This window comes from Porites lutea, chromosome 11 (genome assembly GCF_958299795.1).
Source record: "Porites lutea chromosome 11, jaPorLute2.1, whole genome shotgun sequence".
NCBI lineage: Eukaryota > Metazoa > Cnidaria > Anthozoa > Scleractinia > Poritidae > Porites > Porites lutea.
In genome coordinates this window covers 13,944,192-13,961,334 of record NC_133211.1, presented here as the reverse complement: position 1 = coordinate 13,961,334, position 17,143 = coordinate 13,944,192, and the positions used below count along the sequence as shown (strand labels likewise).

Genomic DNA, 17,143 nt, shown 5'->3' with positions numbered 1-17,143 from the left:
GTTTGATTGTTTTGTATTGTGGCTGGCGTGACGTCAAAAATGGTTACGAATGCGCAAAATGGAAAGATTTATAAAGACTGCGTTTAGGCAAACTTGTTACAATTCTTATCAAGGTGTGACTTACAATGCACAGGAATCATCCACATTTATTGTTTGAGGTGAATTAATTTCGATACAACTGAAGTCGGTAGTTTCGATACAAACCTAAAGTGAATGTAATGTTGAATGGCCCTGTAGGTGCTCACTTCCACTTTTCATGCAGTTTTATTTCTGATCGATTTCAACATATTTTGTTGTTTTCACTCAAAATTTACGTGCACTTTTTCTTATCCCAGTCGGTTGATATTTGGCTGATTAGATTGCTTCGACTGTTTATATAGGGATAATATAATGGCAGACAATGAACTCGTGAGGTGACTAAGGGTGCAGGGTTGCGTGGGACAAGAAAGGAAAAAACACAAGAATTACAGGAAATTTCCAAATTGTATGCTTTTATTACCTCTTTCGTGCTATAATTATTTCACACTCCGTCAGCAGAGCGTTGATTATGCATGCTCGACTATACCACACGGCCTTACGGGCTCAAATAAACCTCTCTTAACGCTTTTGGCCAACCCAAGTTGGTCGTCAGCACCAATGATTGTGGGCAGTGCTCTTCTCGCCAAACAAGGTAATGGGGCGCCATAATATTATAAGCATAAACAGTCCAAGAGATTACTCCTCGGTGCGATGGACTACAGTGCCGCTATATACGTTTGTAAAAGGAATAGCCGGTCAGAGATCTAAGAATAACCTCTCAATGAGGGATGTGGTATTCAAACTCATAATCTGTCACCAACTGACTGAGTGCTTAATAATTGAAAGTAAATAAAAAGTGCTTGAAAGCAAAATATATTTCTTTAAGTTTCGTTCTAAATAAGTACTAAAGGAACAAAAACTTAACAGCCAGCGAAGTGCAATCTATAACTACTAAGCTCCTAGAATTTTTATTGGAAGTCACACAGTAACCGGAAGTTAGTAAATAATGGGCAGGGGATGAGGATCTCCCTTATGTAAAATTTATGAAAATAAACCGCCAAAGAAGATATCACTGACAATCAGCTCAGGGATGTCTGATAGAAATTAAACGCAGTTTTGTTTTAGAATACGTTAGGGTAGTTTTCGGACTTATATGGTTAGAAATATAATGTCCTTTAGCAAGAGAGGATGGAGGCCAGTAGCTAGAAGAACAGAATGAAAATGTTTTTGAATGTGACTCGGTGTGGTATTGTAGTATCGAAGTACCACCCGCATGTTACCCATGATATCCTCACAACCGCAAAAAAATACTACACAGAGGATCCTCCTCTTTCCCACCCCATCGGGTAGAGAACCTAGTGTTGTGTCGCCCCATATAAGGGAATCCAAGACAGTATTGGATTTTACATTCCATGCCCTGGATTCCGGATTCCGGATTCCGGATTCCAGGCACCGGATTCCAGTCTTTGTCGGTGAGACTCAGGATTCCTTGAGCTGTATTTCTGATTGCAAAAGCCAAGGTTTCCGATTGCACAAGCAAAATTTTCCCGGATTCCGGATTCTACAAACAAATATTTTCAAGATTCCGGAATCCTGATTCCCTTACATGGAGCGACTTGTATACCATTTAATGAAAGAAGGCTGCTCTCAGGAGGAGCATCAACAGCAACACGACATTGGATATTTTGAGAGCAACACCATCGGTTGTAACAGGAGGCATAGTCTTTGGCTCGCCAAAGCTGGCTTTCATTTGGCGGCCTTCGAGAGGCTGAACGGGGCGGTAATTGTCAACAATGTTTTCGGAGTTGTTGTACTTCATGGAACGCAGCATATCCAGCTGTAAAGAGAAAAAGAAAATGGGTTTCATTTCTCCACCAAAAGATGAAACCTGGATCTTTCCACCCTCAGATAGTCCACTGATTGTGCGCGAGAAGTGTTTGGATTTAGCCAATGAGAGGAGCGTATTTAAAGTGTGCGGGTTCACCACGCAACGCGTAGTCATCGAGTTTCCTGAGCGCACGCCAGATTGCCCAGAAACGAAAGCTTTCAGCAGTTTTTCCCACCAAAAACGCATTGCAATACCCATGACGAGGGGAAGAGGTGAGAAATTTATCTGGCCTTAAAAGGATTTGTCGCTCTCATGCCGAATCGGTGCGCTGTTTTTTGGTTTGTGAGTTGAGACTGCACACAGTAATTTGCCTTGCTTCGTATTCAGTGTAAGAAAACAACACTGAACAAACAACGAGCCGCAAAACCGTGTAAAATGGCCACAAACTGAGCCCAGGTTACACAGAAAAAGCATCAACAAACCCAAGTTTACGTAAGTGAAATTTATTCTATATTTGTGTCTATATTTTTTACCTTTTAACCTGACTATATTAGATTTCTCATACAAAGCCTGTAAATCATTCGTATTATGCAGATCAGTATCATGAAAACAGGCGGTAATTTATGCACCGAACTTTGGCTACCTGTGGAACGCTTACACTTTTTAATTCTTGCATACTAATTATTACGACAAATTTCTCCAAAAAATGCTTCACGTGAGAGATGTTGCGAAGGGAAATCTTCGTGTGTATGTTTGGTTATAAAACATCATGATTCCCTTACTAAACTCAAATTAATGTTTGAGCCAATCACAAACAAAGATCAGAATTCTTCGTAAAGTGACTCAAAATGTATCCTGTTCACAGAAACTCCATTTTCTCTTCAAAGTCCGTCGAGCGCGCGTGATAAAATACAAAAATCGCGCAAGGGAGTAGGGGTGGGAAAGGAGAAAATAGACTTTAATTTTATTTCTCGCACTTCGCACTCGTTCTCGCACGATCGCTTCGCTTGCGCGCTCGCCGATGTTTTCGAAAAGAACGAAAACTAAAAATAAAACAGCGTCTTTTTACAGGCTAATTAAAGTGTAGCAATAACGCAAATCGGGGAGTTTGAGTTTGTTGACCAGCGGGTAGCAAGTGTGGCTGTTGTATTTCAAAGGGAGAGGGTGGCGGGAGGGGGGGGGGGGGGGTAGGGTGGTTGTATATTCAGGTTTTTTATTGACGGTTATGGTCTGCGAACTAATTTTGGGGTCCCCCTCTCTAGAATACCAGACTGAGTAACTTAAAAAAGACTCTCTAAAAGTTTTAAGGTAAAATTTGTGAGCCAAAAGTATTAAGCGCGAAAGAAATGGGAACGTTTTCTTTTCCTAAAAGAGGCTTCAGTTTTAATATTGCCCTGTACAATTTCTTGTCTGTCCAATCCCCACAGGATGACAAGCCAATTGAAGACTGTTAGTTTTCAACTAAGCACCTACTTTCTTTAGACAATTAACATACTCTTTGGCTACTTATATGCATGTAAGTCACAAAAGAATTCGATTTTGAGAATATCAAGAAAATACCAAGAAAGCAGCTACTGACCAGAGGGAGAAAGTATTTTTTGTGTCTCAGTTTATTGCGATGATAGGGAAACAAGATTAATCGCTAACTCGTTTCCTGAGGGACCTGTCATTCAACAATTCGACAGCAATCAGATTTTCATGGTCTGTACTCTTATCTACCATCAGGAGCCCAAACCTCAAATGGAACAACAAGCTGCAGGCGAATAGTTTCAATGCAACACTTCAGCTTAAGTGCTTGATGGCCTCGACAAAAGTGGAACAGGAGCTGTATTGAAGCGTGAGCCCATAACCCGGAGCGTGCAACTCACAGATCAAGATATTTTTAGTATCAATTTTGATCAGTTTTCTAGCGTAAGGCAGATGAGCGTAAAGGAAAGGACTGTTCTGTATGCGTGCGCATCCATAGTACGATATAGTTACAAAAAGAAGAAGTAAACGCTGAAAACATCACAAATACATTTTTCCAGTCTCTGGTTTTTGATGACTGATTTGTTAAACTTATTTGATATTCAAAACCTTTGCATGATCACAGTAAGAAATAAGCGTTGACAGGCCAAACACGACTCATAAGCTCGTGATAATGTGAAACGTGACCTTGAGAGTCTGCTTGAACAGTGGTTCCCTTTCTTTTTCTCTCTCTCGCGAAGGTTACTAGCACTACAAATTGCATGACTTGTAGCATTCTAAACTTTGACTGAGTAAATCTTGTTTTCGCCGCACTAAGTCTTATATTAAGAGGTCATGAAATAAGTTTGTTACATGCATACTGAGTAATCATTTCCTGTGGTTTATGCTTCTGTAGGTGTCCCTGATAGGATTTGATTTCAGATGCAGTTATAAAGTGTTTTATATTCTTTGACCTCTGTTTATTACGGCTGAATAAAGATTTTAGTTTTTTTTGATTTCTCCGAAATGACTGTATCTGATTAACTACATGCTTGCATGCAAGTTTGTTTGTCCGTGAATGTGATTATTTCCTGCCATATCAGTATGACTCTGGGCCCAGCTCTATAGTGTGGTTTGCAGGGTTTTGAATTTCCACGGATAGTGCGATCTTCAGATTTGAGTTGTACACTGTAGCTTAAACTAAGCTCGCTCCGGGTTATTGGCTCCTGATACAAGTAAGAAAAACATAAATGAACCAAGGAAAACCCCTGTCCAAAAACAAGAAATTGTAAGTTTTACCTGAGCCTGCGATATCTTGACAGTATCGTCGAAAACAGTCCAGGTAACAGCCTCACTGCAGGGCGGGGTTGTCAGGGAGCCTGGGTACCGGAAATACTTGGTCATGTTGGTTGGCAGGAGATCCTTAAGGTTAAAGGCTGAAAAGGTTGTGCTGTTACCTGTGGATCGAAAGACGAATTGTGATTTGAAACACAATTAAACAACTTGCAAGATATATGAAATACAGTATGAGTATTTTTGTCAAAAGAAAAAACAGCAATACCGTGCAACTGGAAGGATAAAGATGGGTTAAGCAAGAGCACAAATGGTTAGCTTTTTTAAAAACTCCATGTCTTAAAAGCAAATAGAGTGCCAGTCACATTCAATGTGCATATTACACATCTATTCAACGACCTGCCACAACGAATTGCAGTTAATTAACCTCGGAATACCATCGTCCACAGTTGGGACATTTCATCGCAGGAGAGGCGTTTGCCGCTAGTCTCATAAATTACGCGAAGAGTCCCAACAACGAGGAGTCATGATGAGAGGTGGCTGTATTTTCATGCTATCATTCGGGCATTCGCGAAGCATCCATTCTTAGTTTTTCCATTTAGTTGTTTCTCATCTCGAGTGTGAGATACTTTGAAACCAAACGATTCAGTGTGGGGTCAGCCTTAAACTATCTCGGAAAAAGCTCCTCCTTTACGAGAAAATTTTGTTTTGAACGCCATAGAAATGATCGAGAACGCTCCAGCTCGTTTATTTAACATTAGAGACCTTTAGATTCTAAGACGGGAACGACTACGAGCTAGTACGAGATTTGACTACAGGTTTTTTTTTGCCTCAAAAACTGTAAACACCCCGAAAAGCTTCATTGTACTTTTTTTTTCACCAGAAAAGTTAGCTCTGTTAGCTTTATTGAAGGAGGTTAAACCCTCTTCCGGTCGTAAAATGACAAAACCTCTAACATTTTTCATAACTCGTTTCCGCCACTACGCCGACATTTCTTGCAAAAACTCGTATTAGAATGGCGACGACTTTCTCGTTTTTCCGCCAAAATGACGCTGGTTCTTGCACAAGCACTGCTTAGTATTAATTCTTGCAGTCGTCCTCGTCTTAGAGGTATCTATTACTTTCAGAGCACAGCATTCACAAAATGTCAGGATACTTCCTCCCAATGATCCCACGTACCTTTGTACATCACATGGCTGATCTGATCCAAGAACTTTTTATAGTACTGATTTTCGCTTGCGCCAACCTAACACCGGTTTAGAAAGCAATAATAAAAATAATTAAAAAGAAAAATTTAGTGCCTTGATTTCGCTTTGAATTTCACACCTTTTGACATGTCTATATAACAGACCTGATTGTCGGCGCCTGAGCCAAGTTAACATTTAGAAAGTAATGAACAAAACAATGAATATTTTAATGCCTTATTAAATTATGCATCACGCTTTTGATGAATAACGACCTTTCTTTATTACAAACTATTCCACATTCAATATTAGAAAATACTAATAAGTGGGGTACTATATATCACAGGATATTTACCTTGATTAAGTCATTTTTATGTCACGTTGAAAAAGGAACAACTTTCGACTAACTTGAGGTGCAAAAATGAAGCATAAGTACGCGGCTTTCGAATTGATTTCTTCAAATATAAACTCGCGCTTTTTTATATAACAAAATTGATGCTTTTGCCACTCCATGTAAGGAAATCCGAAATATTCTTGGATTATGGATTCGACTCCGTGAATTCCGGCTAGATTCAGGATTCTTTGTCAGTGGAACAGGAATTCTGGATTCCTGAATCGATAATCCTTTAGCTGTGCTAACCGGATTCCAAAACAAAAATTTCTTCATTCCAGATTCCACAAGTAAAAATTTCCCGGATTCTGGAATGGGGATTCTCTTGCATGTAGAGACTTTTGGGAAGAAGTATGGGTTAGGAAAACAAAACTGAGAGTGAAAGGATGCGTTACCTCAATAAAGACACCGAGGACGGCCAAACCATCAGAATGAGGCAGTGACTCACCGATGTCTGGGTATTTAGTGTTATAGCTGACAAAATGAATCTGCAAATTGAAATGAGCTCGTTAGTCCTGTGCAGGAAGCTTTTATAAAGAGCTGTCCGGTCCACAAGTAAACATGGCGGCGCCCCGGAAACGAGGAAAAGCGCAAAGATCCACCTTTTTAAAGAATTGGTTTAGGCTTAGCGTGCGTATATAGAGGATATTACACGGTGGCGCGAAGATATGAATTTTATTTTCGAGTAGCAAAACAATTTTTTACGAACGAGCGCAGCGAGTGAGTAAATATTGTTTTTGCCACGAGAAATAAAAAATCCATATCTTCAAGCCGCCGTGTAATGTTCTTTTTATTATATAGACAAAATGACATCGATAAAATAATAGAGGGAAATTACTAAAATTACGTGATCGATAAACTCACGTGTGAGATTATGGAAAATAAACCACTCGGGTCCCGGATGTAGTTTTTATGAATTTTACGAGTGGTATATTTTCCAGTAAAACACTCGTGTCTATATGATAAATCGAGTTAATGCATTCGGGAAGTTTGGAGAGCACGAGAGAAGATAAGAGCTGTGAGCGACCCTAGCTCCTTGAGTGCTCTCCAAACTTTCCAAGTGCATTCATTACTCTATATATACAGTCGAATCTCGGTAACTCGAACCCTCTATAACTCGGACCTCCCGTTAATTTTACTACCGCAAAGCTTAAAGCATGGTCTAATTTTTTTTCAATAACATACTATAACAATTCTCTTAACGCGCGGCACAGAAATACAAATGCTTTAGCTGATGCTTCAGTCTATTGGTTGGTTTAAAACACGCCTCAATCGTCTAGATTGAAAGAAAACCTTTTTTTAAATCTGACAGTGAAAACGACAATGGACACTAAGCAGAAAAAAAAGGTACCTAAAGTTAAAATACTCAAACGTTCGTAAGGAGGTGTTGAGTTTGGTTTAGATTCGTTGAAATGATGTTTATGCTCTGCTTGGCGAAATCCAGGAAACTCAGGTTTGAGCCGAAGACGACTGTCATCCCAAGTTACATTCATGTGCGAAAAATGGAAGTAGTCTCACATATTCTGATCATTAAGGATTTTTTACGACTTTGCTGCGGTTTTTTTGTGAGTGAAGAATTTATGTCTTTTGTGTAATTTGTCTTTTTTATTGCAAGAGCCTTGAAAATTTTCGCCATTACTGTATAATTAACTTGTTTGATCGGAGGCGATGGCTGTACTTCAGTATTAGGTGGATTTAAATTTTGTTAAGGAGTCAATCTAACAATAGGATCACTTTGATTAATTCTTATTCGTGTGATTGTCTTAAATAATCCGGCGCCGTTTACTCAACAAAGGCAGAGCGAAGCAAAACCCAGTTGCGACTTAAGCACATAGAAGCGTTTTTCCTTTTTGTCCTTTTTATGGCTATCGTTTCAGCTTTTACCAAGGTACTTTCATCATACAAAGCTTAACGCTGCCGCATAGCATCAAACATAACACACCTCGGCAGGATACATCATCCCGTCCACAGTGTGTTCCGATCCCCGGTAGTTGTTTAATCCCCAGTGCAAGTGAAACTGAACGGTGGTGTAAACTCCGGGGAGGTCACCTCCGCTTACGTTGTACACATTGCTGTCAAATGATATTTTCAAGGTTGTGCCGTCGTTTTTAGCGGTAAAATTGACACCAGCTTGTATAGTGTCGTAGTTGACAAGTGTAAAACCATCCAGGTTTGAGTCATACATGGCTGCGCAGGTGTTGATGTTTATAGGCGACTGTTTCCTCCCGCTAGCGCATACGCCTCCCCAATTTGCAGGTCCTAAAGAAGAGTTAGAAGGTCCATATGATGCTAAGTGCGCAAATTGGTTATGCGGCGTCTCATTCATAGCAAGCGTTCCCTTGCAAGGAAGGGACGAAAGTCTAACTAAGGGAGAAGGAGGGATCTCGTGGAAAATGAAACCAGAGGATGTGCGGCATAATTCAGTATGAAAATCTTATTTTTACAAGTGCTCGGATTCCTTTGTTCTTTTCAGGGGAATATCCTAAATTAGTAAAATCCAGCTAGTGGTCTATTATCAAGGCTGCGTTCTGATTGGTTGAGCTACTACTAGCCTATATGTTATAGCAGGCTCCTGGTTATAGCCCACTAGTAGCGAAAAGTCTGGCTTTAACTTGCTAAAATTTTTTTATTCTTGATATTTTTTACCAACTATTTGGATTTTACTAAAACAATTTTCGGCCGAATGGGCTATTGACTCCGAAGCTATTAGGTGCGGGAGGAATAATTTTTAATAACCCCCAAATTAACTGTCTGAAAAGCGAGTGGGTGCGGCTTTGATTGTGTTAAAGGAAGAGCGGGGCTAATGAACAGCTAATAAAAATGGGAGGAGATCATGGGGAATAAGTCACTTATCCGCCTTGCATATTAATACACAATCCCCCCGCATTTTAATTAGTTTTTCGCGAAGAACAAATTTAGGAATGTTTACTTGGAAATATTAAACACGACGCTACAGTTACTATACAATTACGCTACAATTACAATTATTACAGTGCCAGCAAGGTATATTGAAAAACAAAAGAAAGGAGAACCGGTTATAGGGGCATTTTTCTTCATCGTATTTTTGCACCCCTTAAGGAAGCCTCGCGCGGTAGACACCATAACAGTATACATGTATATTTTTGTTCCGCAAAGGTCTGGTTGATGCCTAGTAATTCATATGAGGGACGCCATTTTGGATTTACCTATGCCGCGCGCTCGGCTCACGGGTAGATGCTAAATCCCCTGCTAAATCAAAGTTAACTATAACCTGGCTCGTCAGTTTCGTGTGAACACAGAGAAACTATTGAACGGTTACGTGTGAAGGGTCCGGTCACTGAGAGTTTTCAGCCGTCCGTAAATTCGCCCGATGCCTCGTGAACGAAGCGTATAAAAAAAGGCCAAAAAAGATCCGACAACATTGACGCCAATGAAAGCGTCGCTGAAAAATAGACTTCGCGTCCTTTCAATTTTTTTTTTGCCCTCATACCAACTCACCCAGTTACTTAAAAGTTGGGAATTTAGTTTGGAACTGAAGAGAGGGGACCCGTGCACCCGAGTTCAGAGAGAAACAGTAAGATTTATCCTTTTGCCGTTCCCGTTCTCAAGTCAACTCAAAATTGGGTCATTTCACGTCGTAGTTGTGCAGGGGCGGCAAAGAAATGTACAAAAAAGCGTGTTGCCCGTGCAGAGTTGTTGTTTCCCGTTGCCTTTGCCGTCGTAGTCTCCTATGCCTGGAAGATATAAAAGTGAAACCCATCGAACAGCACATACCCGTATAGCAAAAACAAAGTTATGTACCGCTCTCCCGGTTAAACGGCATTTTTATATTTGTTTAAAAAAGAGACCCTTGGCAGCGACCGATTGTCTTTGCAAAGGTTATTTCACCGCATGAAAACAATACTGAATTTTTTTGTTTTAGGTCGTTGATGATGGATGCACTAAGATGATCTCAGATGGGACCATTAAAGTGGTAAAGAGGTATATTTCAGTGCGCAGTTTCGGAGCAAAGACGAACATGTACAGGTACTAAAAACAAAGTAGAAAAAAATATAGAGTACCATTTGAAGGATTTCGATAATAGCTCCATTCTAGAAAAACAACAAATATTACAGTCAAAGTTTGAATTAAAATGATGAATCAAGATTAACACTGAATTACTTTGTCATAACCATAGTGACAACAGGAAATAAATATATAAACTTTATAATAATAACAATAATAAGGGAATAATAATAATGATGATGATACTAATACTGATAATCATCATCATCATCATCATCGTCATCAGTCTATCTACACACTACAAGTTTACAATAAAATTCAACAAGTATGTTGAGCATGATCGTCCGGGTAAACTTAGTCCTGCTGAATAGGACTGTTGTTAACAGTGACTGACGTTTCGACAACCTATGTGGTAGTCATCTTTAGACTAAGAGTTTGTTCTAAGTTAGCAAACCACCTTTCTAAAGTGAGCCGTTGATAGTATTCTGCAGAATATGTAATACATGTCGCAGAGTCCCAGTCGATTTAATGTTTGGTCTGTAAATGGTGTTAAGCAATGTGATTGTTGACGTCACCATTTCTTGTCGCTCGTTTGTGTTCAGTCAGTCGCGTGCTAAGGTTTCTGTCGGTTTCAGGCAGACAGGGAGCAGTATACAAGAACAAATGCTGCAACTGCCATGCCACTTACATTGGTGAAATCAGTACCATAGAAATTTACAGAGAACTTGAATAAAGGACGCACAGTACAATCTTCCCCAGTTATTCTACTGAGGACCCTGAATATTGGCCCTGGAAATGAAGCCTGCGTCGACTTTCCGTACTTCAGGCCAGCGATCTATCAATTAAACTATTCCTGCCGCAATGAATCATGAAATATTGAATGTTTGTTTTGCCTTAGAGTTCATGCACTCACTTACCTTCCTGCGCCAATGCAAAGGACACTCCAGCGATTAAGCATACAAAAGTCAACAAAGTCTTAGCCATGACTGTTGGCAATAATTTTCCTGAAAGAAGGAAGAGCAGCACAACTAAGACTATATCTCATGCTTCGAGTTGGAGGCATTTGGGTGCGTTATTATTCGGCATAATTTGCTTCATAACATGCTTGCTTCAGTGGTGCTCACAGTAAAGGTCGATTACCGAGATGCGAGCCAATTAACCCTTTAAGCCCCACAATCCACGTACAAATTCTCCCGACTGATCTCCATACATTTCTTTTAAGAATAGTTGAGAGAATTTGCTTTAAGATCAAGGCATTCTCCTTTTAGTAATCAATTTAGTAATTCTCCTAACCTTTACTTTTGATGATCCGCTGATGTTGTTAGGAGAAAATTGATGTTGGTCAATCTTGGAACCCAAAGGGTTAAAGCCTTTGGTGGATGTCATACCCCTGTCCATGGATCTGATTTCATCCCCCTTTTTCACAGCTGTGTCATTCCCAGTCCTTTCTCAGTCTCCAATTAAGATTAACGAGAGAAGAGCGGTCAAAGGGAAGCGCGAGGGGTGATTCGATGGACGAAAGAGGGGAGACTCTCCCTTTCGTTTCCCTCCTTTCTATCACCCCTCGTGCTCCCTTTGGTCACGCTTCTCGCGTTCTGTCCCCGCGTGCGATTCCCGCATCCAAATAAAGACGTCTGGGGAATAGCCCAGTGTCCTCAGGGTCCAGAGAGTTTACATTTGACAATCACTTATTTGGATCAAGTTATCATCTCGCGTTACAGTTTCGTTACCCAACAAACAAACAACAGGCCCAAGGAACGATAGCCGTAGTTGCAGCCGGCCCACACACCGTCTAAACCATTGGTTATACAGCGGTATACAGCGGCTTAGAGTGTCTGCCACGTAGGCTAGAGGAATGAGAGCTCGTAAGATGCCAAGTTCGGCTTATAGTAAACAACACTCTCTTATACTCGGCACTTCTTGCCTCGCTCGGACAGCCTTGCATTCCGCCGTTGCTCTTCGAGTAACAGTTTTTGTTTTGCCCGAGGTTTTGTGCTCACGAAGAAGCTCGAAGAACTGGCTAGCGTTTGACTTGTATACAGGAGATATGGACTCGGTAATCTTTTTAAAATGGATTCATAACGAAAGATCAGGAATCGGGATTATTAGATATGCCAAGCTATAAGGATATATATTTTACAAGGTAAGGCGCTAAAAAAGTAATTCATTTGTTCAAAATGTGCCCCTGGGAACCCTGTGTTGACGTGTGCCTTGTTAGATCTGTAAGTTGTGGTTAAATTTTGTCCTGTTGTAAATCTTAGTATTTTGGGGGGTGTGGTACTGTGTACTTATAAGCTTAAACAAAGAAAAAATAAAATTTAAGCCAAGGATAAAATTGAACCAAAGCAGTTATAACTCGCGCTGGTTGATTTTACGAAGGCTTTAAGCAAGGTCACCGGTAAATTATACCAAAAGACGTCGCTGTAGTCAAACCATGATTAAATCAGTAATCCTGGCGCGAAGAGAAGCGAAAAAACGAAACCAGTATAAAGGTTTCGGAATCGAACGGACAGACATCCACTCTGTCTTAGTGACATTATTTGCCATTACGTCTGGTGACCACTGCGTTATCTTTTAAAGGTTCGAATTTAACCGCTCAGTAATATAATTTGTCTCTCCACTACCTGAGGTGGCGAACCCGATGTGGTTAAATTTATGTCATTTGCATAAATTTTTGGAGCAGAATTTTGCAATAGTTTGGTAAGTCATTCATATTATAACATAACAATATTAAAATAGAGGACTCAAAATAGAACCTTGCAGTACGCCACATTTCAAATATCAAGATAATGATAACTCGCTATTAACAAAATATTTTTGTTATCATCCTATTAAGTATGATTTGGACCATTCAAGTGACTTAGAATTACACACATATCCGACATTTCGATACTCTTGTGCAACAATACGTCATGGTCGACTACATTAATGGCGTTAAAAAAAAAAAAAAAACATTGCAAGTAATATGTCAGAGTTTAAAAGGTCTACGGTCTATGGTTATCAGCAGTATCAACCAATAGTTAATTTGTCGGATCTAATAATCCAGCCTAACCCTGGCGCTGGCCTAATAGGCGGTCCAGCATCAAACTACTAACAATGTATCATGTTCGTTCAAATGAGAATAGGGCTGGTTTACCTACCACAGAATAGGACGCACATAAGAGACAAAGATATGATGTAGGACGGTGACTGTTCAAATCAACTTCTCTCATTTGCCAAATGTATCAGTGGGATTTCAGCTAGCTTTAGAGCAGACGTAAAAAAACTTTTCTGAACTAAATCGTTAAAATGGCTGCCAGAAAGTAAATATTGTCGAGGACAGTCTCTTTTAATAGAAAACGTAAATTCTAGAAGCTTTCTACGATGACAAAGTTAGCTCTACGGACTACGCAATCAAAATCTACAGGGCCTGACTGAATAGCAATGGGCTTCAGTTAGGACCAACGAATGACTGTTTAGTGCTTATTGAACAGTTGAAAGTCGGCGATCGTACCATTAATCTGTTTTATTTTTTAGAAAATCATGTATGCAACTGCTTGATACCGGTAGATATACAAGAGGTCAGGTATGAGTAAATGATTCTTTTAAAGCTGGTTTGTTATCTTTCGAATTCATCTCAAAACAATAAGTCGATTTACATAAAAAAGTTTATTGGACCACATATATATGGAAATGATCTGCTGCCTTTAATGTGCCAATTAAAATTTGTACCTCTCACTAACTGAGAGCGAGGCCAGATTATTTACCTCGCTCATTCATGGAATTGACTGAGTTTAGAAACATAGATCAGAAATTCTAACATCTTGCAAGGTTGATTATCATCACAAAGACAGAAAAAGAAAACAGTTAAACATACCGCGCGCCGACTATGCCAAATTCTTTTGCTTTGCTTTAAGCTTTAAGGGTCAGGAGAAAAATAAAATAAATGAAAAAGGTTATTACATATCGCAAGCTGGAGTTTCTTTTCTTGTCCGACCTAAAAGTTAAAAATTCCAGGTTCAAATTCAAAAGGAAGTATTTACTGTGAAAACAATAAGTTCGCTATTCACTATTTTTCCTATTTTATCTTACGATTCTAAGTCCCTCGGGCGGATACACCCCGCAACATATTTTAACCTCAAGTAGCCTTTCACCTCAGCACCGCATTCTTAGTGGTTCTTGAAAAGTTTGCACACACCCAAAATTAAGCTGCGTGAAAGTGATTTATAACATTTTCAATTAAAACCTGGTGACGTAGCCAGTATAAAAATGACTTCTTTGCGGTACTTCAAAAGGCGACCAGGTGTGTTACGTAATCAGTAATGAATGCGCTTAGTTGAAGCTGTGGCTGTAGCAGAAAGGATCTGGCCGGTTAATGGTGCTTATCAAAAAGCCTTTCCGAAAATGCTTTAAAGAGCCACATAATGAATTTACCTATTCTCTGTGTTTCGGTTTTTGCACTGAAGAAATACTTTTTAGACCAGGGTTTTTTATGGGTGTGAACGCGAAGTTTGCAGGCGAGTTATTAGGAAAATTTCCACTGTCTCTTACAGTCTTGAGTTTTGAAACGGCCCTGCTTCTTTGCTCATTTATATTTTCCCGCCGATCAATTTTGCACTAAAAAAAAAATGAATAACTTTATGGATAACAGGCAAAGTTAATGCCTTGTTGCCCGTAGTCATGAGTTCATTTTTTTGCAAGATCGGGAAAAAAAAGCCTTTTACACCAACGGTTTTTTTTATTGGTGTGAACGCGAATTCTGCGGGCGAATCTTTAGGAAAATTCCACCTGTCCCACAGTCTTAAGTTTTGGAACGACTCTTCATCACTGTTGATTCATTTTCCTCAAGTCAGTTTGCATCGAAAGGGAAATAAAGAACTTTCTGGATTGCAGACAAAATTGATGCCTCGTTGACCGTAATCATGAATCATAAATTATTTCCTGCACCCAGTCAGCCATCACGAATCAGTCACGTTCCACTTTATCAAGAGTGGACAGACCTCTTTTACGAAGCCTTCCTTTTGCAAGTTTAAATATATGGACATTACATTTTTCATCCAGAAAATTTCCTGAAGACGGGCCGAGTCATACTCTTGGAGCCTTGTGATTTTATGAATTCGCTCATTGTTTAATCATGAATGAATAGCTTTTCAAATGATCTGCTCGTGTCTCCTTTGGGCCATTTTTAAAATTTTTGTCTCTAAATTTACAAATCTGCCATGGTAAACTTCCAAATATGTATAAAAGTAATCCAAAGGGTTGAAAGGACGAATACTCATAGCATAGAAATGCTAAGTAAAAAGTAAATTTCTACTTCTCTCCCTTGGTTTTTTTTGCAACAGACTGAATCAATTAATATTCAAACTATTTAATTGAATGTTAAACAATTATTAATTTCTATTTTTTCGGGGATAACAGGTGAGTTGTTAAATAAAACCGTGTAATGTCTGAAATATATACCGCCAGTATACAGCACAGGGTGGGTATAGTTAAGTTTACCCCGATCTCTAACCACAAATCAACTGATTATGCACAGTTCGCGGAGTCAAAAGTTATCTGAGGCGTGAGTGATTATCTATAAGGCTAGTTAACGTTTGCATACAAACAGATCTCTGGAATAGAGTGGTTATAGACAAAAAATCCAACAAACAAACGAACAAAACGAAATATAGAGTCAGTCTTGTCACCGAATCCAAAAACACAAGGTTCTGGCGATCAGCTAGCCTATCGCTTGATTGACTCTTACGTCAGTAACATTTGGAAAACGCAGAAGACACTCCTAAATTTAAGGTAGCTATCTGCTTATGCTATGGACCAGGAAGTTTAGAACTCAATATTGCAAAATGTAGGCTATTAATGAGGGGAAGCCGAGAAAATTCTCACCTTTTTCTTGGAGTTGAACACGCTGATGTGACTTGTTGGAACTACAAACCTGAGGGGCGTTAATCCAATGACCGCTAGTTTGTTTTAATCGATCCTTTACCTAGTAGGGGGCTCGTTTCTAAGTGGTCGGCTGAATGTGATTGGTTGGTGAAACATAATTGAAAATTCTTATCATTTGTCATTATACCCGACACAATACGTTGAGTAAGGTTTTAATAATTCAGGCCACGTGTATAAGCATACTCTACATCTTTAATTTCAAAATAATTTGTTTTGCTTCATCTTCAGAAAAAGGGGCGTCCACGCGTATCGTTTTCCAATAGTTCTCGGCCGTTCACACATACAGCCGTTTGTGTTTTAAAACACCTATTTTTTACTCACACTGGCCAAAAAGCATTCCAAAATTCTCCATCTCTTCCTCTCAAATCAAGTTTTGGTCGACGAACTTGTCTCTTCAAGTACTTTTACGTAATGGTCTAACGTACTCAGTGACTTCGGAACTCTGTTGAGTCGTCCAAAGTAGGTTAACTCGGATTTAAGTCGCGGCATAATAACAAGCTCAAACATTTAACACTAAAGACATGTTGCAAGTCTTTAAAACACAAATTAAAAGATACAAAAGTTGGCAGTGAAACTTTCATATCCCTTCCGAGATCAGATGATACTGTTACATCATCGCTTACTGAAACTTCCGCCTTTCACACAGTCCGCAAGAGTACGGGGAAAACAGTGTCCTCGAGACTCTCAGTCGAGTACACTCTTTTCGCTGGTTGAGATCGTTTTTGAAAAGCAATTCCGGATACTTATGGACGCTCCCTGAAAAAGCGTTTTGAATCCAAATATGTCGAAAGCATGTTGTTTCATTTTCCCGTGATTGTGAACTTGTTTGTAATTATTCCTTGATCACTTAATACCGTTGCGCTGTTTCAAAGAATCTGATCTTTGTCATTTAATCACTTCGTGAGTAAACCGAATACATAGGATGGCCTATCAGGTGGATGATAAATCGCATAGGGTAGTCCACCTTAACTTTTCAACGGTGTCTGATTTTCACTATCTACCTATTCCATATTTCTTCTCTTTTTGATCCAGTATAAGTTAAAGGGCTCTGACATTTCCCATACTCAATTAAAATCA

At 39.5% G+C, this 17,143-nt stretch overlaps 1 protein-coding gene across 1 annotated transcript; it reads right to left on the bottom strand.

The window, feature by feature from the left end:
- Nucleotides 1-464: 464 nt before the first annotated feature.
- LOC140951397 (carbonic anhydrase-like) lies at nt 465-16,143 on the bottom strand. The gene is made up of 8 exons (XM_073400637.1): nt 16,007-16,143; nt 11,062-11,148; nt 10,201-10,230; nt 8,103-8,419; nt 6,556-6,648; nt 5,765-5,831; nt 4,592-4,749; nt 465-1,855 (listed from the first exon to the last, which is right to left on the bottom strand). Exons 2-8 carry the CDS (start codon nt 11,126-11,128, stop codon nt 1,646-1,648), a joined length of 942 nt encoding a protein of 313 aa, XP_073256738.1. The 5' UTR covers nt 11,129-11,148; nt 16,007-16,143; the 3' UTR covers nt 465-1,645.
- Nucleotides 16,144-17,143: the final 1,000 nt, after the last annotated feature.